This window comes from Narcine bancroftii, chromosome 8 (genome assembly GCF_036971445.1).
Source record: "Narcine bancroftii isolate sNarBan1 chromosome 8, sNarBan1.hap1, whole genome shotgun sequence".
Lineage (NCBI taxonomy): Eukaryota > Metazoa > Chordata > Chondrichthyes > Torpediniformes > Narcinidae > Narcine > Narcine bancroftii.
Genome location: NC_091476.1, coordinates 75,291,068 through 75,315,636, shown reverse-complemented (window position 1 = coordinate 75,315,636; position 24,569 = coordinate 75,291,068). Strand labels below are relative to the sequence as shown.

Here is a 24,569-nt window from a genome sequence, read left to right as displayed (position 1 = left end):
GTCTACCCGAATAATATGAATATTCCTTTTCCTTTGGGTGTTGTTTCCTCCATATATCCAAAAGTTGCATTTCTTGCATTGATTTAATTATAAATTTGGTTACTTTGTTCTTTCTGTTAATTTTTTCCCAGTTTTATCCATGTTTGAATCCAAATTAAGGTTGAAATCCCCTCCTATTAGTATGTTCCCTTGCGTGTCTGCTATCTTCAAAAAAATATCTTGCATAAATTTTTGATCTTCTTCGTTAGGTGAATATACATTGAGTAAATTCCAAAACTCCGAATATATTTCCTCTTCTACTTTAATTGGTACATTTTTATTGATTAATATAGCTACTCCTCTAGCTTTTGAATTATATGACGCTGCTGTTACATGTCCTACCCAATCTCTCTTTAATTTCTTGTGCTCCATTTCAGTTAAATGTGTTTCTTGCATGAATGCTATATCAATTTTTTCTTTTTTCAGTAAATTTAGCAGTTTCTTCCTTTTGATTTGGTTATGTATCCCGTTAATATTTAAAGTCATATAGTTCGACGTAGCCATTTCATACTTTGTTTATCTTTCCTTTCCGTTTCCTCATCATCACCTTTCCTTCTTATCCATTTCTGCTTTCTTGTTTTGAACACTTTATAAGACAACATTTCTAAAACATCAAACATTTCCCTTATTCTCCTATCTAAAATTTCTTTAACCCCACTATCCCCTCCCCTTCCTGAGTTGTCCTTTATCCCTTGTCGGGCAACCACATCTCCCCTCTCCATTTGGATTTGCGAATTCACTCGCATGCGTAAACTGATTTCGCAATGACCGTAACTCCTCCCCACCCAGCCCCCCTCAGAAAAGATTTCAATTTTCATATATAACAAAGGTCACTCTCTTAATTCTCTCCTTACTTCCTCTTTTCCCTTTCATTCCCTTATTAATTCTTATCTATACTCTATATATTTTCCTTTAAATACAGATACACTCAAGTGCACATAAATATATATAGATATCTATATCTATATATATATATAGATATATATAGATATATCTATATGTATATATAGATATATCTATATATATCTATAGATATATATAGATATATCTATATGTATATATAGATATATCTATATATATCTATAGATATATCTATATATATCTATAGATATATATAGATATATATACACACCCATATAGACACATACATATAGTTCGTGGTCATTTTTACTCTCGGTACATGTCTTCATCTCTCTGCCTGTTTTGTAGTTGTTCTACAAATTTTCGTGCTTCCGCCGGATCCGAGAATAGTCTGTTTTGCTGCCCTGGAATAACTATTTTAAGTACCGCTGGGTACTTTAGCATAAATTTATATCCTTTTTTCCATAGGATCGTTTTTGCTGTATTAAACTCCTTTCTCTTCTTCAGGAGTTCAAAACATATGTCTGGATAGAAAAAATTTTTTTGACCTTTGTATTCCAGTGGCTTTTTGTCTTCTCTTATTTTCTTCATTGCTTTCTCCAATATATTTTCTCTTGTTGTATATCTTAGGAATTTTACTAAAATGGATCTTGGTTTTTGTTGTGGCTGTGGTTTCGGGGCTAATGTTCTATGTGCCCTTTCTATTTCCATTTCTTCCTGTAATTCTGGTCTTCCTAGGACCCTGGAGATCCAATCTTTTATAAATTCTCTCATATTCTAGCCTTCTTCATCTTCCTTAAGGCCCACTATCTTTATATTATTTCTTCTATTATAATTTTCCATTATATCTATCTTCTGAGCTAACAGCTCTTGTGTCTCTAACTTTTTTATTAGATTCTTCTAATTTCTTTTTTAAGTCCTCTACTTCCATTTCTACGGCTGTTTCTCGTTCTTCCACCTTGTCCACTCTTTTTCCTATATCTGACATGACCATCTCTAATCTATTCATTTTTTCTTTTGCACTTTTAATTCTTCTTTTTATTTCACTAAATTCTTGTAATTACCATTCTTTTACTGATTCCATATATTCTTTAAAAAAATATATCCATTGTCTTGCCGTTCCCTTCTTCTTCCATTTCTCTATGTTCTTCTTCTTCCTCTGGGTTGGTCAACTGTTGTTTTCTTTTTACTCTTCTTTCTTGTTCTCTTTATTTTCTATGTTCTCTTCCTGTTGTGTTGCAGCTGTCATTCTCAGCTGTGGAGATCGACTCCTCAGCTGGTCCCCCCCTCCCGTCAGTGTTTTTTTTTCATGCACATCCGCGCAGACGCGAGGAGTCGCTCGTGCGCGGTTATGCACTTTTACTTGGCTCCGCGAGCCATTTTTGTAGTCCCGAGCTCGGGACTTCAACTGACCTTAGGGAGCGGGCTTCTCTCTCCGCGGCGGGCCTCCTCGGACAGGTAAGGCCTTTACCTTCTTCTTCCGACGTTCTTCTTCTCTTCTTCCCGTTGCTTTCGACTTTTCTTTCTTCGCTGTCATTTTCTTCCCACCTTTACTTTCACTTTGTTTTAATTTTTATGTTTGTGCCTTTGTGTTTTGTGTATTTTTTTTAAAACTTTTCCGGAGAGGGCTGGAGTTCCCTGACCAGCCACTACTCCATCACGTGACTCCTCCATCCCCCCACAACTCTCCAAGTAAAAAGAATTACCCCTGACGTCACTTTGTGCAGACATCCTCTGGTGACATCCCTTATTCCTGCTCTGGGGAAAAGAGGTGCAGATTGTTCACCTTATCTAAAGGCCTTTACATGCTGGCTATCCAGTAGACTGGCGTTCAGTGAATCGGTTAAGGAAGTCGTTTTTGCCTTTCACTCTGGACCAATTTTAATCGGTTCTCTGCATCCTTGCACACTCATCAAGGCATCCACGGGGATGGTGGAGTCTATCCTCCACAGTGACGTCTGAGTGACGCATCGAGCAATGGTGGACCTGCCCTATATCCTGATCAATGATCTTGTATTTAAACAAAATTAATCATGCCTAATTATAACCTAATTAAACTTTATGTACAGCACAGTATGAGCCCTTCAGCCCCTGTTGTTGTGGCAACCTATATAAACCTTTATAAATTTATAAAGGCCTTGGGAAAGAGCGATGGCGGACCTGCCCTCCCAGAATTCTGTGCAGCAGAGAAAGGTTTCTCTGCCCCTTCAGGGAATTCTGGGAGGGCAGATCTGCCATCGCTCGCTCTCTCCTGTTGAGACTTTCCCATGGCCCTTTAGAAATGTATAAAGATTTAAATAGGTTGGCAAAGTTTATACCTTTTTTAATCTTTTGTTTCCTTCACATTCCTGCACTCACGCAAAAACATCGTCAGCATGTCACCAATTTGTCCCAGGATACCTATTGTCCCTTTCACATTGGGCTAATCGGCACGGTGGGGTCATCAGACGCCGGGCATGATACTACTTACTGAGGAAGCATCATCCCCGGCTTGACCTTATGGCTGCATGCCGATTAAAGAGCTTTCACGCTGGATGCTTAACCGGTAGATTGGCCGTCAATTACTAGGATAAGGTGGCAGTGTGAAAGGAGCATGTCCCTCGCAGAATCTTGAAGACCTTGATTAGGTCATTTCCCATCCAAAAGGAGAAGTCCCAGCTCTGCTAGCCTTGCCTCACAAGACACATTTTCCAATCAGTCAACATCTCTGCCCCCTCTCCACAGCTTCCCCATCCTCCCTGTAATGAGGTGACCAGAACTGAACACAATACTCCAAGTATGGGCTCACCATTGATTTGTAGAGTTGCAACGTGACCTCTCGACTCCTGAACTCAATCCCCCGACTAATGAAGCCCAGCGTCCCATAGGACTTCTTAACTATCCTGTCAACCTGGGCGATTGAATACATGCAAGTGGGCTTCTTGCACTGCGTTGGGTGAGATACAAACCAGAGGACATAGGTTAGGGTGAAAGGGGAGAAGTTCAGCAGGAATTTCTTCACAGAGAGAGTGGTGGGGGTGTGGAACACCAGCTTAAGTGGTGAATAAGGGCTCAATTATAACTGAAGAAAAATTTGAACAGGTCCATGGATGGGAGGAGTATGGAGGGCAGTGGACTGGGTGCAGGACAGTGGGGCTAGGTAGAATAATAGTTTAGCACAGACGAGAAGGACACAAGGGCCTGTTTTCAGTGCTGTAGTTCTATGGTTGGTTGGACTGATCTGCTGGGAGGTCACCATTTTGTTCTGATCTGTGTCCACCCCCCACCCCCAACCCAGGCAGAGAATCTGCTGTTAGACGGGGACATGCACATAAAAATAGCGGACTTTGGCTTCAGTAACGAGTTCACGCTAGGGAATAAACTGGACACGTTCTGCGGGAGTCCCCCCTACGCCGCTCCAGAGCTCTTCCAAGGGAAGAAGTACGATGGGCCAGAGGTGGATGTCTGGAGCCTCGGGGTGATCCTCTACACGCTCGTGAGCGGCTCGCTGCCCTTCGACGGGCAGAACCTGAAGGTATTGGCCAGAACCCTGTTGCACTCCGAGACGATGTCAGGGCTCGCAGAATCTAGTCCTGGCCTATGTTCCTGCAGGCAGGGAGCACCCCTGAGCTGCTGAGGCAGTTTGTGGTGGCGGGTGTCAGCCTGCCAGCCATGGCCAGGGGAACCCACACCAGGTTCAGTCCCATAGCTGAGCTTGGCTGCTGGAACAGTAACCACAGGCAGATTCTGCTCTGCCCAAAACTTTTCACGGAAGCTGCGTGACCCTGTTGAGTTTCTCCAGCACTTTTCTCCACTGTGCTGGAGACAGATTTAAAATTTAGACATACAGGACAGTAATGGGCCCTTATGGTCCATGAGCCCGGGCCACCCAATTAGACCCAAATGACCAATAACCCCTGGTACATTTTTAACAATGGGAGGAAAAGAGAGCTCCCGGGTGGTGGGGGCCCTGTGTTGTCACATAGGAAACATGCAAACTCCACCCAGAGAGCGCCAGAGTTGGGGATCAAACATAGGTTCCTGGGGCTGGAAAGAGAGGTTCCCTCCTCCTCCCTGTTACGTCAACATTCGCTGTAGCAGGGATCCATCAGTGTCTGCTGGTGTAGATGGAGCTGGTACATCAGACCCAGGGCACACCTGCTTCTCTGGGTGAAGGGCTCCCAAAGACAGTGCACAAGCCTTAGAATATAACCTCAGCTGAAGGCGCGATGACATTGGAAAAGGGTTTTTAAACAGTTGGCATTGGAACGCTGCCTGTAATGTTTGCTCCATCTGTGTGTGCAGGAACTCCGAGAGAGGGTGCTGCGGGGCAAGTATCGAATCCCCTTCTACATGTCCACAGACTGTGAAAACCTCCTCAAGAAATTCCTGGTACTAAACCCCGCCAAGCGAGGTAACCTGGAGGTGAGTTCGAGAGATGTTGGTGTCGTGCCGGGAGAGAACAGCCAGTTGCTTGGGCCCATGGTTAGGCACAGTGTAGGGCAAGGTCTGGTCAGGGTGCTCTCAAGCAGGCTGGGATCCTCAGCACACATTCATGCGCACGTGCCTGCACATACCCCCCCAGTAGAGCGGGTGGACAGAGAGTTCTCTTTGGAGTGGCAGTTCTGAGAAAGGATTGTCCCATTGGAGTGCCAGAGGTCACACACTGTGCTGGGAGGAGGGTGGATACAAGGGGGGAGTGCCGTCCCATGGGAGGGGCAGAGAGGAGGAGAGAGCGCCGCAGGTGGGGGGGGGGTGGCGATCGGTGGGGAGGGTATGGTGTTGGGGGCGGAGAGACGTGGAAGGGGGTTCGATAAGGAAGGAGTGCAGTGGTGTGGAAGGGATGGAGCAGAGGGAGGGGTAGAGGGGAGGGAGAGCCTTAGGAAGGATTGGCGATGAGAGAGGGACAGCGAGGAAGGAGAGCCACGGGGGGGAGGCGGTGAGGAGAGAGGGAGGGGTGCTGAAGAAATGATGGCAAGGAGGGAGGTGCAGAGGGGAGAGCGGGCCAGCGAGGAGGGAGGAGCTCAGTGAGAAGTAAGTCCTGCAATAGGAGGATCGGCGAGGAGGGAAAGTAACAGGAGGGGAGGGTAGAGAGGGATGGAGAGCCACGGGAGGGGGGTTGAGCAGAGGGAGGAGTATCAAGGAGTTGGTGGCAGGGAGAGGCGTCACCACTTTGCTGAGACGTCTGTGATGTAGGAATCAATGGGGCCTTGTTGTCCTCTCGGTGGGTGGAAATGGTTCCACATTGACCTGGGAGAGAAGAGCCCTCCTTGCCCTCGCTACTCTCCTAATGATTTGAAACTCCCATGATCCCCCCCTGAGTGGCTCTGGTTGTAGGGGAGGCGGTCCCACTGCAGGGGAGTTTGCAGAAAGGGCCTGGTGGCTGAGGATTGCTCGGGGTGGCTCTGCCTGCATCCCCTGCTGAAACTGACCTCCGCCTCTACCTCACTCAGCAAATCATGAAAGATCGGTGGATGAATGTTGGTCACGACGACGACGAGCTGAAACCCTACGTGGACCCTGAGCCAGATTACAAGGATCCCCGGAGGACAGGTGAGTCTCACTGCCTGCCACCTTGCCCTTCCTTGGCCGCGGGTTCCCACCGCCAGCGCTATAACAGACTCTTCCCTCTGCCGCAGATCTGATGGTTAACATGGGCTACACGCGAGAGGAGATCACTGACTCCCTGGTGAACCAGAAGTACAATGAGGTCATGGCGACGTACCTCCTGCTGGGCTGGAAAATCTCAGAGGTGAGTAAAACCCGACAGACTGCAGGCGCTGTGATTGCAGTCAAAACACAGAAATGCTGGAGGAACTCGGCTGGTTTCGATGCACCCAAAGAGGGTAAAGCTACATCACTGACGTTTTGGGCTTGAATCCTTCCTCAAGGTGTGAGTGAAAAAAGGCAGGCGTCTGAATGAAAAGATGGGGAGGGAAAAGGCGATGAAAGCAGCCCGGTTTGTGTAGCGGTCAGTGCCACTCCGTTACAGCACCAGTGATCGGGACCGGGGTTCGATCCCGTGCTGTCTGAAAGGAGCTTGTATGTTCTCCCCGTGTCTGTGTGGGTTTCCACTGGAGGGCTCCAGTTTCCTCCCGCCGTTCAACATGTACCGGGGTTGTAGGTCAATTGGACGGCACGGCCTTGTGAGCTGAAAGGGCCTGTTACTGCGCTGTATGGGGGAGGAGTCCAGACCAACAGACACAAGGCGTTGATTGGATATAATAAGAAGAGAGGTGAGAACTGATTTTGTCTCCGTGAAACAAGACAGGGAAAAGAGAGGAAGGCAGACATGAGGAAAAAGATTTTGTGGGGGGGTGGTGGGGAAGGAAGACTTCAACTGAAACCGGAGAAGTTGAATTGCTGCCATCTGGTTGGAGGGAGCCCAGACGGAAGATGAGGTGTTGTTCCTCCAATATGCGGGTGGTCTCTGGCCTTACGTGAGATCATTGACAGGCATGTCAGCAGCAGGAGAATGGGACGGGGAATTAAACTGGCGCTCCCCCCCCCACCCCCCCCCCACACACGCACACACACACACAACTGTGGTGGACAGAGTCGACGTGTTCAGTGAAGCGATCTCCCCGTCTGTGCCCAGTGCCTCCGATGTTGAGGGAGCACCAGATGCAGGAGAAGACCCCTGCAGATTCACAAGTGAGACGTTGCTTCACTGGTCACGAATGGTGGTGAGGGATGACGTGTGGTTGCAAGTGAACCATTCTTGTGGTCACGGGGCAGCGATTAATGGGGTGGATGAGGGAGCCACTAAGGGAATGATCCCTGCAGAAGGCAGAGAGGGAAATATGTGTCTGATGGTGGGATCACGTAGTTGGTGCGGAATGGCAGGGGAGGTTTATTGGATACAGAGGCTGGTTGGGTGGTAGGAGAGGACAAGGGGAATCCTTGGAGATATGAATGGGGCAATCCCATTGTGCCCCATTCACTCCATCTCCACACCCTGGCACTCTCCTCCATCTATGATCCCAAACTGGCTGACGGAAAGCGCCGCTGTTCCAAGCCACCTTGTCCAAGCTGACCGTGATGCCGATCTTGGGGTCCGGACTTCACACCCACCCTCATATCCCGTTACCTGTTTGCCCCACAGCTGGACGCAGATTCTCTCTCCACCAGTAATCTATGTCTGAAACCCCGCTCGGACCATGCAAACTCCAATGCACAGTCGCCCTCCAACGTGGTACAGAGGAGCGTCTCTGCCAGTCAGAAACAGCGAAGGTTCAGTGACCAAGGTAGGACCAGCTACAGAAGTATGGGTGGGAAGGAGGGGGTGGGAGAGGATATAGAGGCACTTGGCCAGTGTCAATCAATATGATCGTTTCAGTGCTCAACACCACGGCGAAATGAAGTGGGAGTAAACCCCCACGTGTTCCTGCTCCCCCTCACCTCTCTCTGCTTTGTCCCCAACCTGTCCCTGCTCCCCCCCACCTGTCCCTGCTTCCCCCCCCACCTGTCCCTGCTTCCCCCCCACCTGTCCCTGCTCCCCCCCACCTGTCCTTGCTCTGTCCCTCCACCTGTCCCTGCTCCGTCCCCTTACCTGTCCCTGCTCCCCCCCCATGTTTCCCTGCTTCGTCCCCCACGTGTCCCTGCTCCGTCCCCCACCTCCCCCAAAACATATTCCTGCTTGAATTCCGGATACGGGGGTTTTAACTATATTTAAGACAGAGATTGACGGGTTCTTGATTAGCCAGGGCACCAAAGGTTACAGGGGGCAGCGGGGCTGAGTGTGGAAATGGATCAGCTTATGATTGAATGGCGGGGTGGACTTGATGGGCTGAATGGCTTAGTTCTGCTCCTATGTCTTATGGTCACATGCTCTTATTTAACCCCTAACCCCAGGATGTTTGATAGAGCCATGCAGAGGGTTTTCTCTCTCTCTGTCACGTGTGTACGGGTCCCTGATTGGGCTGCAGTCCACAGCTTGAATTGGATCACAGGGGCAACAGGTATTCAAGGAAGCAAATAGGGTTGTCCTTCATCGTGGGCGGCAGTTGGCATAGCGTTAATTGGGATTGGGGTTCGAATCCAGCCCTGTCTGTTAAGGAGTTTATACGTTCTCCCCATCTCCTCATGAGTTTCCTCGGGGGTTTGTAGCCAATTGAGTGGCTTGGGCCCGTGGGCCGAAAGGTTACCATGCTGTCTGTCTAAATATAAATTTAAATTCGTCGATGGAAGGACTGGATTGGAGAGCAGCAACCTTGTGGGGAACTGGTGAGGATACACCTGGATTGCTAGGTGCAGTTCTGGTCTCCTGACTTGAGGGAGGATATCCTGGCTTCAGAGGGTTGTTGAAGACGTTGACTGGATTGATCTTGGAGGTGAGGGTTTAGCCCGAGAGGTTAAAGGGTGCCTCGTCGCCCAAGGTATAAACCTGCCTGCATGGTTCACCCCCACAGCTGGTCCCAATGCCCCCACGTCTAAGAGGAACCAGACCAACAGCACCGATTCCAAACACCCGGAGGAGGAGAAGGAGGGCTCGCAGCGTTCCAACAGTAACGTCAAGGTGCCGGCCAGCCCGCACAGCGCTGCCGACAGGAAAAAGCTTGGCACATCTGCCGGCATGGTGAGCCTCGCTCGCATCATCCGCCCTGCCACGCTGGGAGACTACCGTCTGCTGACCCTTTCCCTAAATGCCTGACTCTTCTCTCGCTCCCCCCCTCCCCTTACAGAACAGTGCCTTGCCCACCAGTGTGAACCGGGGCAGGAACTCGCCAATGGTGGACCGAGCTGGCATCAGCCAGCAAAGCAGTATACACAATGGCAAGGACAGGTAATACATACAAAAGTTTACAAAAGTTTATTCAAACAACATGACAAAACTACACAAACTATACACAGAACGACATCTAAACATACAATTTACATTGTAGAACATTTGCGATAAGTGATTAATCAATACCACCCCTCTGTTACATACATACAGTTTACAGGTCCAGAATAAAATTTGGGTTTTCACTATTGACAACACCCTCAACATTCTGGGGGCACCAGTGTTCCCACTACTCGCCCACCATCCCCTTGGACACCGCGTGCTCCAACAACCTCATGGGCCCAGGCATAACCCCGAAATAGAGGGAGGTAGTCGGCTTGTCCAGAACCTGTGACTGCCCGGTGCCTTGACCTGTGACTAGCCAGCTCAGACTGGCCCAGCAACAACCCCACAAGGAGATCCCCTGAACAACTGACCCCACCTAACCCCCCCCCCACACCCCCCCCCGTGGATACGAGGCATGGGCTGACGTGCAGCTGGAACCTCAGGAACAGCCCTTTAGGTGGGTGAAGAGAGGCTGAAACTTCTCACACTTCACGTGCGTGAGGTGCACCGTCTCCTCCGGGCCACAGAAGTGACAGGCAGCCGGGGCGTTGGTGAACTGACTCAGGAAGCAGTAACGTGGCACTGCTCGGTGCAACGCTCTCTTTCGCCCAAAGGGGGAGGACACGCACTTACAAAGACCTCTTAGCATCCCCTGTGGGCCCGCAACCCCAGCCCACCCAACTCGCTTGTTCATATATTGTCACCCGTACCATGTCTGGCACAGCCACAGAGGTTTGTCATGTGAACAGACTGGTTCGACACCTCGTATGTAGCATGAGTGCGACACTGAATACAAGTGCAAGGAGAGAGGTCAGTTGCAACAGAGAAAAGGCAACACTGTGAGGTCCATTCAAGAGTCTGATAACAGCAGAAGAGTATGAGTGAGTTTATTATATATATATTAGTACAGCCGTCAAATGCTGTACATTCGAACTTGCTTCAGCCACACCAGGTATGATTCAAAGCCGTGCAATTCGATGGGCTGAATGATTTCATTCTGCTCCAGCGTCAGATGGTCTCGTGGACCTGGGACATGGAGAGTACCAGCTGTGGCGCCTTGCTGAGAGGCTTCTCAGTGGCAGACGGAAGAGGACTGGGCCGGTGGGCAGAGCCTCGACATCCTCAGGCATTTGAGGAGGTTTGGTGTTACGTTGGAAACCCTGGGAAATTTCTACAGAGGTGTGGTGGAAAGTATGCTGACCGCTGCATCACGGTCTGGTTCAGGGACACCAATACCCTGAGTGTAAAGCCCTCCAAAAGGTAGTGGACACAGCCCAGCGCATCACAGGCAAAACCCTCCCCCCACTGTCGAGAACATGTACAGGAACGCAGCAGTGACCAAGGATCCACCCCATCCAGCACACGCTCTGTTCTCGCTGATGCCATCAGGAAAGAGGTGTAGGGGCCACAAGACTCACACTACCGGGTTCCAGAACACCATCCACTATCAGACTCCTCAATGACAAACTCAGTCAGGGTCTCATTTACGGACACTTATCTGTGCACTTTATTGATTTATCTCTCTGTATTGCGCAGAGTTTGTTTACAGTTCTTTGTTTACATGTGAATGTTGTGTTCAGTTTTTTTTTGCACTACCATTTAGTTGAAATTCTGCCTCGTCCGCGGGAAAAAGAACCTCAGGGTTGCATGTGATGTCACATATATACTCTGACCAAACGTCCTTCCACTTGCAGCTTGACAGCGCCAGGCTCCAGGATATCCTCCATGTCGGTGACCTCGGCAAGAACACGGCACACAAAGTCAATGTCTTCCTCGGTCCACCCATCGAAACCCATGGGGAACAGCAGTGACTCGCAGCGTCCCAGGCAAGTGGTCCCGGGCGGGGCGTGGGGGAGGGGGAATGCTCAGTGGGTGCCACCTCTTCCCAACAGGCGTCAAGTCCAGGAGGCAGGAGGCCATGCTGCCCGTTGAGAGCCTGCTACCCTCGTTAACAGGATCATGGCTGAGCTGGCCGCAGACTCAGCTCCACTTCCCCCGTGCCCCTTCCTTCCCTGACTCCCCCTGCCGGACATTGCTCACAAACGTCCTCGTCGGAGCCAAGTCTGCGCCTCTGTCCGAGAGCTGGGAGCAGTGGGGGAGCACTAAGACCCTGAGGCTGACACATCCAACTGATTGATGGGGGATAGCCCTCGGTACATTACAGCCTGGGAAGATCCCACTGCATGCTGCGAGATTCCCTTCCTCCTTGATGTGCCGGCACTAAGGGGCAGACCGAGGAATGGCATTAATATTCCCTGTTAGATCCCCATGTCCGGCCTTGGCGCAGAAGCCCATGGTGGTCCAAACAAGGTAATGGAGTGTCAACACTCTTGCTTCTGTGTGGGGGTCAGGACACGGAGTACAGGCCAAGGTCTGAGGGGGTGTGCATCTTAACGGGACCATATGGTGCTCGTCCAACACCCACCCCCCAACCCCCCCCCCTCATGAGTCTTCTAATTGCACGAGCCAGTAGTATTCCCTATCCCACAGAGGATTTGGTGATCCCTGTCCTGCAGAAATCGGGGTGTTCCCTGTTCCTTGACCCGTGGAGTATTTGGCAGTCCTTGTCCTGTGAAAGTTGGAGTGTTCCCCAGTACCCATCCCGCACAGGTTGTGGTCATCCTTGCCTCGGGGAGTTGGGACGTTCCACAGATTGGAAGAAACTGTTCAAGATTCTAGTTTAATTCCGACAACTGCACAGCAACATGGTTGATGCTGTCCTCAAATAGGGCGACATTCTCTCATTCTCAGTCCCCTTCTCTCAGGCATCCCCACTGTGGTCCTTAGAGTTACAGCTGAGCCAGAATTGCTCGATGCCCATTAATGTGTCCTCCTTGCCCCCACAGCACAGCACCGCAGCGGATCCCCGTCGCCTCACCCTCTGCCCACAACATCAGCAGCAACGTGGTCGATCACAGCAACTTCCCCCGGGGCGTGGCGAGCCGACGCACCATTGACGGAGGCCAGCTCCGGCAGTTCCGTGACCAACAGAACGCTGCCTACAATGGGCCACCGGCTTCCCCCACGCTTTCCCACGGCAACAGCCAGCCTCGGAGGGGGGCTTCCGGCAACATCTTCAGCAAGTTCACCTCCAAGTTCGTGCGCAGGTAAATAACGCCTCCATTGTTTCCCCAACCCCTGTCTGCCTCCTTGCTGAGTCTTGGGACCCCTTGCTGCGTCCAGCACTCTTTTGTCCAGCAGCAAGTGGCTGTAAGGCATTGCTATGGCCATGTGCATTCATGCGCACACACACGCATACACACATAGCTCCTACCCCCACACACACACCCTACCCCCACCACACAGAGCCCCTACCCACACACACACGCCTACCCCCACCCACACACACCCCCATACTCCATACATACCCACTACCCACACACACACACACACGCCTAACCCCACCCACACACACCCCCATACTCCATACATACCCCCACCCACACACACACACATGCGCCTACCCCCACCCACACACACCCACACTCCTCCTCCACACACACCCTACCCCCCCACACACACACCCTACCCACACACACACACACACACGCACACCCCCATGCTCCTCTTCCCCCCCCCACCCCCATCTCACACACACACATCCCTTCAATGCTGGTCATACAGCTACAGCAAGGACATTGATGCACTGGAAAGGGGTGTTACCAGGGCTGGAGGTACAGGGAGAGGCTGGCTCTGTTTTTACTTGAGTATTTGGAGACCCCAATTGTGGTTTATAATTTTAAATGTAGACATACAGCGTAGTAACGGGCCCTTCTGGCCCACGAGCCCGCGCCGCCCAATTACACCCAATTGACCTACAACCCCCACCCAGTATGTTTTGAACGGTGGGAGGAAACCAAAGCCCCCGGTGAAAACCCACGCAGACACAGGGAGAACGGACAAACTCCTTAAAGACAGCGTGGGATTCGAACCCCAGTCGCTGGCACTGTGACAGCGTGGCGCTGACCGCTATGCCAACCGGTCTCACCGAATCAGGAGGTGAATGATCAGTCTCTCTGCAGGGTGAGGGAGTTTAAAATCAGAGCAGCCATTCTCAACAGGAGCCTGACAGCCCCTCTGGGGGTGGGGTGGGGGTGGGGGCAGGCAGAGCATGTTTAAGTAAGAGTCTGGTTTTCCTTTTACCTAGTCGGTAGGAGAGAAACTAAACTTGATGGTTGTAAGTTAATTGGGCGGCACGGGCTCGGAGGCCAAAAGGGCCTTTTACTGTCTATCTAAATTTAACGTTTAAAACAGGGTCAATTAGAAATATGCACTTCTGGCAGGTCCCTGAAAACCAGGACACAGAACTGAAATTATTAAAAATTGCAGCATTTTCATACACGTACCACCCTCTGTGCAGAAATGTCACCCCTCACCCCTGTGGAACCTCTCTCCCTCCTCTGCCTTCCCAGTCCTCCTGACCTATTCCTCTCAGTTTTGTCCACCCCCATGAGATTCCCCCCATCCTCCTGCGCTCCAGGGACTAAAGCCCCAGCCTGCTCCACCTCTCCCTGTAGCTCAAACCCCTCCAAGTCCCGGCAACATCCTCATAAATCTCCTCTGCCCCCTCTCCAACTCAGCAACATTTTCCCCTGCAGCAGTGACCAAAACTGAACGCAAAGCTCCAAATGGGACCTCACCAATTTTTGTTAAACTCCAACAAGACCTCCAACTTCTCTACTCCATAATCTAACGCTCGAAGATGGGGTAGAGATTCAAGAATTTTTTTTTTGTCATGTAATAAAACAGAAAATGTGATGTAATACAAAATTTCCTTTCGTCGACCATAAGACAAAGATTCGCCATCAGCAGAAATTGCCCGGTGTCCCTTACAAAGAGAAGAAAAAGAGTTGTGTTTCCATGAATTTCCATGGTCCAGTCGCAGTCCAGTCCAAACCATCAGCAACCCGACCTCCAAAACAATCAGGAAGCCTGCGGTGCCCTCCACACCCCCTCTCACATCCCTGATCTGATACCCGGTACCCCTCAGCCAGTTCCCCAGCCCAATGTGAGTACCTTGACTGCAGACTAGCAGCCCCACAGCCTGCATGGGTTCCTCGCCTCAAGTCACCAATATCCCGCCGTCTGTGCGTTCTTCAGCCTTATAAATAAAGCCACTGTTAGCTCCTTTAACGGATGTTTAAAACCTGTACTGAGCCGATGGCATACAGACTGGGTGGTTGGACTCCGCGGGGGGAGTGCTGTGTCTCTATGGGTCTGTTCCAGGAGGGATCAATCACATTTAAAAGGACAGTGAAGGCTTGGAGGGATACGGGCATCTTGGCTGGCATGGATGAGATGGGCCAAAGAGCCTGCTTCTCTGCTGACTCTCCCCATAGCCCTGGGCCGTGAGCTGCTTCTTCAAGGGGTCTGTCTCTGCTGCTCCCCACCCTCCAGCTCAGGGTCAAGATGTGAGGGCTCCTGGGTGGTATGAGCCGTAGGCCTCTCCTCTACATGTTCCCGCTTCCCAGTCCCTCCCGGTACCTGGCCCACGACTGAAGGTGGGCTACAGGGATCAGCACTGGGACCATTGCCTTGGGTTTGGGAGGTTATTGTGTGCAAGTTGGCAGAGGACGAGGTGTTGTGGATGGCGAGGAAGATTGTCTCGGGCTAGATCAGGTGAAAACATGTGAGGTGATATAAGAGCTGGTCAGTAGGAGGGTGCCAGGAATGTTGGTGGGCAGAGAGACCCAGGGTGCATCCCAGGAAAGTGGCACAGTTCGATAGGTTGGTGGCGCAGGAGTATGGCAGGAGCCCGTTGAATCAGGGCTCAGAGTGCAAGGGTTGGGACCTTGCATTGGTGATCGGACGGGTGTGGCTGTACTGGAGAGAGTGCAGAGGAGATTCCCCAGGATGTGTGGATTAGAGGACTTTGGGGAACTGGCACAGTACACAGCAGGTCACACAACACCCGTGGCTGATGTTCCAGTCCTGAGCCCTTCCTCTGGTGACCCAAATATCAGTAAACACCCAGAAATGTTGGGGGAAGCCCAGCTGGTCTTTCAGCGTCCATGGGAGGTAAAGGTGTATTACCAGCGTTTTGAGCCGGAGCCCTTCCACAAGTCCTGATCCTACTGCAGGAGATGCTCCGCTTACACGCACACCTCCTCCCTCACCTCCATTCGAGACCACCCCCCCCCCCCCCCCTCCAAATAGACCTTCCAAGTGAAGCAACACCTCGCTTGTGAATCTGCCAGGGGCATCTGCATCCAGTCCTCCCGCTATGGTCTCCTCTACATCAGACCGGGAGGTCGCTTAGTTGAGCACCTCGGCTCCATCTGCCGAAATAGCAGGGATCTCCCAGTCGCTGCCCATTTCAATTCCCCGGCCCATTCCCTTGCTTGACATGTCCGTCCACGGTCTCGTGCATGGCCAGACTGAGATTGCCTGCATATGGGAGGAACAGCCTCTCATCTTCCGTCTCGGCTTCCTCCAACCGGACGGCATTAACGTCGACTTCTCCGGTTTCCCTTAGTGCCCCCTTCTCCCCAGCCTTTTAATTCAGGCTCCTGCCTGCTTTTTACTCAGGCCCAAGACGTCAGTAATATATCTTTACCTCCTGTGGACACTGAGAGACCGGCCGAATTTCTCCAGCATTTCTGTGTTTTCACTACTGTCACAACGTCTGCAGACATTTGTGTTTCAGCCCTGAATCTCATGTCTGGGATGAGTCTTGAAAATGAATGGGGATTAGCTGAACCAGCCATGGGGCAGTGTGGATTCAGTGGTTTCTTCTCAGAGTGACTGTGACAAGTGGTTTCGGTGGCAGGAGGAGGAGGGTTGGGGTCCACAGCTGGGACCCAGTGCCCCTGGAGGGTTGGGGTCCACAGTAGGGACCCCGGGGCTCCTGAAGGGTTGGCGCTGGTGGGAGTGGGGGACTCTCGGGTCCAGGCCAGTTCCTTAACTTCCCCATGCGGGTGGGTCGTGGTTGATGTTCCTCTGTGTGTTGTGTCCCAAGTGCTGCTGTGTGGGATGGAGCTGCCCACTAGACTGTTCAGCCCCACCTCCCCCGTCCCTCGGAGTCCACTGCTCACCCCTCTCCCAGAGCCTGAACTAACGTGCCAACTGGAATAGTGGCTGGAATTCTGGAGAAGAGTGGAGCCTGGTGCCTGCTCTCTGCTACGAACTGACCACCCCCCTGAACCTACCATTTCCAGCCAGCTGGGATGATAAGCAGCCCACCCAAGATTTGTTTGTGTGCAAGGACAGGAGGCCACTCAGCCCCTTGTGCCTACTCCACCATTCAACATGATCCTGACTAATCTCCCTCCAGGCCCCATCTCTACTGTACAAGTTCCCCAGCGGCCTTAATTCCCCAATCTTTGTAACTCCCTCCTCTTTAATTACCCCCTCCCCGAGTGTACATGCCTCCTGCTAGCTCCCACTCCATCCCCCAGAAATAATCACCCCCCTCCCTGCAAGAAAAGTTCCGATACATCTCTTGTATCTCTGTCCTCTTATTCCAGATGTCCCCACCTGTGGAAACCTCTCACAATCCTCTGTCACGCACCCAGTGTATGAACGTAGATTCTGGGGGGGGGGGGGGGGGGGGGGGGGGAGTCAGCGATGGGAACAGGCCATTCGACCCTACTAGTCCATGCTAACCCAGTCCCCCATCTGAGCCAGTTCCTTCTGTCTGCATTCAACCCACTTTCACACGGACTTGTGTAAATGTCTTTCAAATGGTGTGATTGTCCCCTCATGCCCTGCTTCCTCTGCCAGCTCGTTCCACGCACTCACTTCCCTGATCCCAGCGGCCAGAGTGTACTGGTCAATGGGTGAGTGGGCAGTCGCATTTACCACATGCATTGGCCTGGGGAACGAGAGTGAGGGCTGTGTTGGGTGTGAGCACCTGCTCCTTCATCTCAGTGGCCCATTCCCTTGCTTGACGTGTCCGTCCACGGTCTTGTGCACGGCCAGACTGAGACTGCCTTCATATGGGAGGAACAGCCTCTCATCTTCCGTCTGGGCTTCCTCCAACCGGACAGCATTAATGTCGACTTCTCCAGTTTCCCTTAGTGCCCCCTTCTCCCCAGCCTTTTAATTCAGGCTCCTGCCTGAAATGTCAGTGAAATGTGTGCGCCGTCCCGAGGAGCTGCCAGCCTCACCCCCTCCCACCCACATCCCCACTCCCTTCCTGCCCCTGGACACTAGTTAGCGTGGATATCCCATCCCCAGGAGCTGCCAGTGTCTCCCCTTCCCCACACACCTTCAGGAACACACAGACTGGCCCATTATCATCCTCCCACCAACCCACCACTCGGGAACACTCAGACAGATCCATAATGAACTCCACCCCCCTTCCACACATCTCCAACCTCGGGAACACATCTGTTATCATCCCCACTCCCTGCTATGCAGCACCGAATCAACACTTCCAACGCACCACAGAGTGCCAGCTTTGCTGACCACACTTTTCTCCCCTGCGTCTCATGCCCTGTGGCTAGCAGGGGAGGCCTGGGTTTTGTTGGGAGCCCTCTGTAGTGTGTGCCACAGGCTCACCCACCCTTCACACATCTCTTCTTGTTTCTGTTTTTAGAAATCTGTCTTTCAGATTTGCGAGAAGGTAGGAACACGCCCATTGTATGTTCTGTGCTGTTGTGTTACTAATCCACTGGCTGTTCACACCCCACCCCTCCTCCCTCCCTCCTCTGTCTTGTCATCCTGTCTCTCCCCTTCCTCTTTCCTCTCTGCGGTTTCCGTCTGCAGGGCTTGGGGGGGAGGGGGGGCTACATTTCGCGACGCATGCTGTTCTGAGAGGTTGGGGTGGGTGTCCAGTGTCGGGGCGGGTTCTCTGTGGTCAGGTGGGGGTAGAGGTGGAGGAGTCTGGTTAGATTGTCTGCAGTACAGGGGTGGGGTGGGTGTGTGTGTGTGCGCATGCGTAAGCATGCATATGTGTGCGCCAACTGCCTGGGAATGAAATGCAGACATTGCCTTTGTCCAGAGTCCCTCTACCAGTTGACCACCCAACCCAGTCTTCCTGCTTGGAACAGTCACCTTCTAGATCTTGGGTAAACTACAGTGTCTCTGGGTCCTGATATCTGCCCATTCTTTTGATCACCCTCTCCACCCACCCCTTTCTGATTCCCACAGCGGGGAGGGTCCTGTCATTTCGAGCCCCCTCCACTCGATGGTCTCCTCCATGTCCACCCCCTCCTTTCCAGGATAGTCTCCTCCACACCCACCCCATCCCCTCCAGGGTGATTGATCTCCTCCATGTCCACCCCCTCCTCTCCAGGATGGTCTCCTCCACACCCACCCCATCCCCTCCAGGGTGGTCTCCTCCATGTCCACCTCCTCCTCTCCAGGATGGTCTCCACACCCACCCGCTCTCCTCCAGCTTGGTCTCCACCATCTCCCCTTCCTCCCATTGTGATCTGGTGACCTGGTGTGGCTGCCAGCGGTCCGGGTGAGGAGAGAAGCGGGTACTCCTAACCACGCGTAAAGCTCACCCACCCCCTTGTACCCCCATGCCGTGTGAGTGGCAAAGCTGTGTCTGACGGGTACCCCTATTAACAGCACCAGCATTAAAGGCACACCAACCTCGCTGTTCACTGCATGTGTTAACCAGGCCGCCTTTCTCCCTGGGGGAAGGGTAACCACCTTCGGTGTGCTGGAACTCAGCCTGCCGGCTACTGGACCTCGTTGGACAGTGGGACTGTTGACAGGTCAGGTCTTGCAGCCGACGCACGGACAGTAACCAGCTTCTGCCCAGACCCAGGGTCCAGAATCTGCTCAAATTGATCAGACAAAGTTGATCACAAACTCCTATTAGAATCAGATCCTTAATAACTCAGTAGTTAGCTACACCAGAGAGCAACCCATCCATAACTTGTGTGACCTGATAATAATAGGCTGTGAGATGAATAACAGCACCTTTAATCGGCTCCCTGATCAATAACTCCCCTGTAGTCAGTTCCCTGATCAATAACTCTCCCTGTAATCGGCTTTGATCAATAAGTCCCTCTGTAATTGGCTCCCTGATCAATAACTCTCAATAACTCCCTCTGTAATCGACTCCCTGATCAATAACTCCCCCTGTAATCGGCTCTGATCAATAACTCCCCCTGTAATCGGCTCTGATCAATAACTCCCCCTGTAATCGGCTCTGATCAATAACTCCCCCTGTAATCGGCTCTGATCAATAACTCCCCCTGTAATCGGCTCTGATCAATAACTCCCCCTGTAATCGGCTCTGATCAATAACTCCCCCTGTAATCAGCTCCCAGATCAATAACTCCCCCTGTAATCAGCTCCCTGATCAATAACTCCTGTGATCAGCTCCCTGATCAATAACTCCTGTAATCAGCTCCCTGATCAATAACTACCCCTAAAATCGGCTCCGATCAATAACTCCCCCTGTAATGGGCTCCGATCAATAACTCCCCTGTAATGGGCTCCGATCAATAACTCCCCCTGTAATCGGCTCAAATCAATAACTCCCCCTGTAATCAGCTCCCAGAACAATAGGACCCCTTCAGACCCTGATCAATACCGTCCTTTTGTCAACCCCCCCATCAGTACTGTCTCTTGGTCAACCCCCCCACCACCCCCCCGCCTGATCAATACTGTCCCTTGGTCAAACACCCCCCCCCCCCCCAGATCAATACCATCCCTTGGTCAAACCCACCCTCCCTGGATCAATACCGTCCTTTGGTCAACCTGCGATCCCAGCCAATAATTCAAACTCTAAGCAGTCAAAATTGATCACTAACTCATCCAGTCTGACTTGATCATTAACTGGTTCCAGAATCAATCCAACCAGCAGTATTTCATGTTGAGTGGAGAGAGAGGGGCTGGATCTGCATGTGGTATAGTGGGCAGGCCTCGCCAAGGGTGGAGCCGCACCGTTCACTTTGAGTAGCTCTGGCACACGGTTTGGATCTGTTCAAGTCGCCATCTCAGAACTGTGTCAGTTGTGGGACTGATGTGAGAGCAAGTGGGTCAAGCCTGGACATTGTGGATGCTGGCAACTTCACCATGGAGGCAAGCATAGTGCGATCTCCACATTGGGCAGAGGGAAAGAAAGGGTTATCATATGAGGAGCATTTAACAGCTCTTGGCCTGCACTCGGAACTTAGGAAAATGAGTGGGGATTTTGTTGAAATATTTTGAAGGTTGAAAGGTATGGACAGAATAGGGTATTTCCCATGGTGGGAGAGTCTAGGATAAGAGGACACACCTTCAGGGTGAAGGTTGTCCACTTAGAACAAGGATGCGGAGGGATTTCTTCAGCCAGAGGGCGGTGAATCAGTGGAATTTGTTGCTATGGGCAGTTACGGAGGCTGGGTCATTGGGTGTATTTAAGGCAGAGATTGATGGTATCGGAGATCGGTGACAAGTCGGGGACTGTTCCAGGATCTCTGCTCTTCGTGATTTTTGTAAATGTCTTGGATGAAGAGTGGCTCAGTAAATCTGCAGTTGACACGACAATGGGTTCTGGGTCCAGGTTGTTGTAGGTTGCAACAGGATGTAGAGTTGGATGGAAAAGTGGCAGATGAAGTTCAATCCGGATCAGTGAGAGCACAATTGTCGCTGATGATTACACCTGCAAGACATGCATCCGGCTACAGCTCCTGACAGACTGAATTAAGGAACTGGAGCTGAATGAACTCCAGATCATTCGGGAGGCAGAGGCAGTGGTAAAGGGGCGCTTCAGGGGTACAGTCAGGAGGCAGGTAACTGGGTGACTTAGAGAAGGATGGAGAATAGGTGGACAGTGCAGAGCCGTTCCCCTCAACCACAAGTATACTGTGGGGGGGGGGGGGGGGGAGAAACAATCTACCAGGGACAAGTAGTGGTGGTCACAGAGGCTGGCCCCTTGGCTCCAAGGGGAAGGTGGGGGGAGAAGAGGATAGCGATGGTGACTGGGGACTCGTTCGTTAGTTGAGGGGATTGGAGGTTCTGTGAACGAGATCAAGGCTCCTGGATGATTTGTTGCCTTCCAGGTGTCAGGGTCAGGGACGTCTTTGATCGAGTTCACAGCATTCTGGAGGGGAGGGTGGGCAGCCGGATGTCCTAGTCCATGTAGGGACCAATGACATAGATAGGAGTGGGGATGAGGTCCTGAAGGGGGAGTTTAGGGAGTTAGGAGGGGTGGTCATCTCAGGATCGCTGCCTGTGCCATGCGCCAGAGAGAGGGAACAGGAAGTTGTGGAGGATGAAGGCATGGCTGGAGTTGGGGCAAGGGGCAGGGGCTCAGATTTCTGGATCATTGGGATCTTTTCTGGGGAAGGTCTAACCTGTACTAACCGGACGAGCTGCACCTGAATTGGAGGGGGGGGGGGTGGGGAATCGTCTACAGGCTCCCAAATAGCCCTCGGGACAGATCAGCAGGCAGATTTTGGAATGGTGGGAAATACAGGACTGTTGTTATGGGTGATTTCAACGTCCCTAATATTGACTGGCACTTCCTGACTGCAAGAGGGATGGATGGGGCTGAAGGATTCCTGACACAGTCTGTGAACTGGCCGACAAGATGGGTGGCCACATTGGATCTGGTTCTGGGGAACTCTCGGTGGGGGGAACATTTTGGGGAGAGTGACCACAATTCCCTGAGCTTTAGCATAGCTGTGGAAAAGGATAAAAACAGACAAAAATGGGAAAATGCTGAACTGGGGAGGGGCTCATTATGAAGGGATGAGGCAGGAACCAGCAAGAGTAAATTGGAAACAAGGGGGAAAGCACAGAAGTTATGCAGAGGAAGTTTAAGGACCACGTGCTGGGTTCAGGATAGGTTTGTCCCACTGGGACAAGGAAAAGATGGTAGGAAAAGGGAATCTTGATCAGGGTGAGGTCGAAAGTGAACAGGCCCGTGTGCTGGACAGTGTGGAGATTAAGGAAGAGGAAGTGTTGGATCTTCTTAAACACATCAGGATTGATAAGTCCCCGGAGCTGGACGCGATGTACCCCAGGCTGCTGTGGGGAAGAGAGAGCTGGGGCAGGAGTGATGATCTTTGAATCCTCTTTGGGCACAGGGGAGGTGCCAGGGGATTGGAGAATGACAAATGTCGTCCCCTAGCTTAAAAAAGGTAATGGGGAGAATCCTGGGAATTATAGACCAGTGAATCTTACGTCAATGGTGGGCAAACTAATGGAGAGAATTCTTAAGGTTAGGATCAGTGGGTATTTGGAGAAGTCCAGTCTACTCGAGGATAGTTAGCGTGACTTTGTGAAGGGAAGGCAGTGGCTCATGAGCCTAATTAAATTTTTTGTGAAGGTAACAAAATTGAAGGCAGGGCAGTAGATATGGTCGACATGGATTTTAGCAAAGCATTTGACAAGGTTTCCCATGTGAAACTCATCCAGAAAATCTTGAGGCCCATGATCCATGGAACTTTGGCCATGTGGATAAAAAAACTGGCTTGCATGTAGAAAGCAGAGAGTAGTCGTGGAAGGAAAGGATTCTGCCTGGAGGTCGGGGACTAGTGTAGGGGCTGTAAGGATCTGTTCTGGGATCCCTGCTCTTTGTGATTTTTATAAATGACCTGGATGAAGAGGCGGAGGAATGGGGCAGGAATTTTGCAGGTGACACGAAGGTTGGAGGGGCTGTGGATGGAGCTGAAGGTTAACACAGGATGTAGACAGGATGCAGAGTTGGGCAGAGAAGTGGCAGATGGAGTTCAATCCGGATAAACCAGAGGCTGAGAACAGGGTTAATGGTCAGTTACTTAACAGTGTGGGAGAACAGAGGGACCTTGGGGTCCAAATCCATACATCCCTCAAGGTCACCGCACAGGTTGATAGGATAGTTAAGAAGGTCTGTGGGACGCTGGGCTTCATTCATCGGGGGATTGAGTTCAGGAGTCGAGAGGTCACGTTGAAACTCTACAAATCTCTGGTGAGACCCCACTTGGAGTATTGTGTTCAGTTCTGTTCACCTCATTACAGGAAGGATGTGGAGAGGGGCAGAGGAGATTCACCAGGATGTTGCCTGGATTGGAGAATGAGTCTCATGAGGTGAGGTTAGCAGAGGTGGGACTTTTCTCTCTGGAGCGAAGAAGGATGAGAGGAGACATGATAGAGGTCAACAAGATTCTGAGAGCCACAGACAGGGTGGATAGCCAGCATCTGTTTCCCAGGGTGGGAGTAGCAAACATCAGAGGACGTCTGTTCAAAGTGAAGGGAAGGATGTTTAAGGGAGACATCAGGGGGAAGTGGAATGGTTTCACTCACTTCGAGGAGTATGCAGGGGGGGGCGATCGTTGGTGTTGAAGAACCTGGAGGCCACTCAGGCAACTGTCTCCAAGGTTAGGCTGCATCATGTCCATCCGCGGCCTCTGTTCTAAATGTGAACTCTCCTTCCTTCTCTTTTCAAGGGTGCCCAATGAGGGGGAGATCCGGGAACGTACTGAGAGCGTAAGGTGAGAACCCATTCCAATCTACTGAGCAGTTTGTTCTCCCCCCTTCCCGTCCCTCTTCTTCTTCCCTCTCCTTCCCCCAAATTTCCCTCCCCAATCCTGTCCGCGATGCGGTGATTGGCCTGTGCAGGGATGTGTCCGCCCCCATTGAGGTCATGTGTCCCTCAGACAGACACAGTCCAGCAGGTTCTGCCACTGGGTTCCTCTCTCTGCTCTCAATAGGCCCCTTCAGCCACCCCACCCCCCCCCCCAAAAACAGAAGGCTGTACCCTCAGTGACAGACACTTCCCCTCCTCCTTCATCTCCCAGCTCCAGCTCCATCAGCTCCCCCTCTCCACTGGCTCCAACCTCCCCCCTCTCCACCGTTCCCTGGCTCCCACATCCCCCTCACCTCTCCCCCAGCTCCACCACCCCCTCCACTCCCCCTCCCCTCTCCCCCAGCTCCACCACCCCCTCCACTCCCCTCTCCCTTGGCTCCACCACCCCCTCCACTCCCCTCT

The 24,569-nt window shown here is 51.7% G+C and overlaps 1 protein-coding gene across 5 annotated transcripts in view; it reads left to right on the top strand.

Moving 5' to 3' along the window:
- mark2b (MAP/microtubule affinity-regulating kinase 2b) overlaps window positions 1-24,569 on the top strand; it is a 111,938-nt gene that overhangs the window by 85,210 nt on the left and 2,159 nt on the right. For 4 of the 5 annotated variants that reach the window (XM_069894218.1, XM_069894215.1, XM_069894216.1 and 1 more), the window contains exons 8-18: window positions 4,178-4,414; window positions 5,185-5,304; window positions 6,333-6,432; window positions 6,519-6,631; window positions 7,985-8,126; window positions 9,291-9,457; window positions 9,564-9,664; window positions 11,404-11,535; window positions 12,556-12,816; window positions 18,249-18,275; window positions 24,028-24,072. In XM_069894218.1, coding sequence (XP_069750319.1) covers window positions 4,178-4,414; window positions 5,185-5,304; window positions 6,333-6,432; window positions 6,519-6,631; window positions 7,985-8,126; window positions 9,291-9,457; window positions 9,564-9,664; window positions 11,404-11,535; window positions 12,556-12,816; window positions 18,249-18,275; window positions 24,028-24,072 — 1,445 coding nt within the window. The remainder of the gene's footprint in view (window positions 1-4,177; window positions 4,415-5,184; window positions 5,305-6,332; window positions 6,433-6,518; window positions 6,632-7,984; window positions 8,127-9,290; window positions 9,458-9,563; window positions 9,665-11,403; window positions 11,536-12,555; window positions 12,817-18,248; window positions 18,276-24,027; window positions 24,073-24,569) is intronic. The other variant, XM_069894217.1, reaches the window with a different exon arrangement.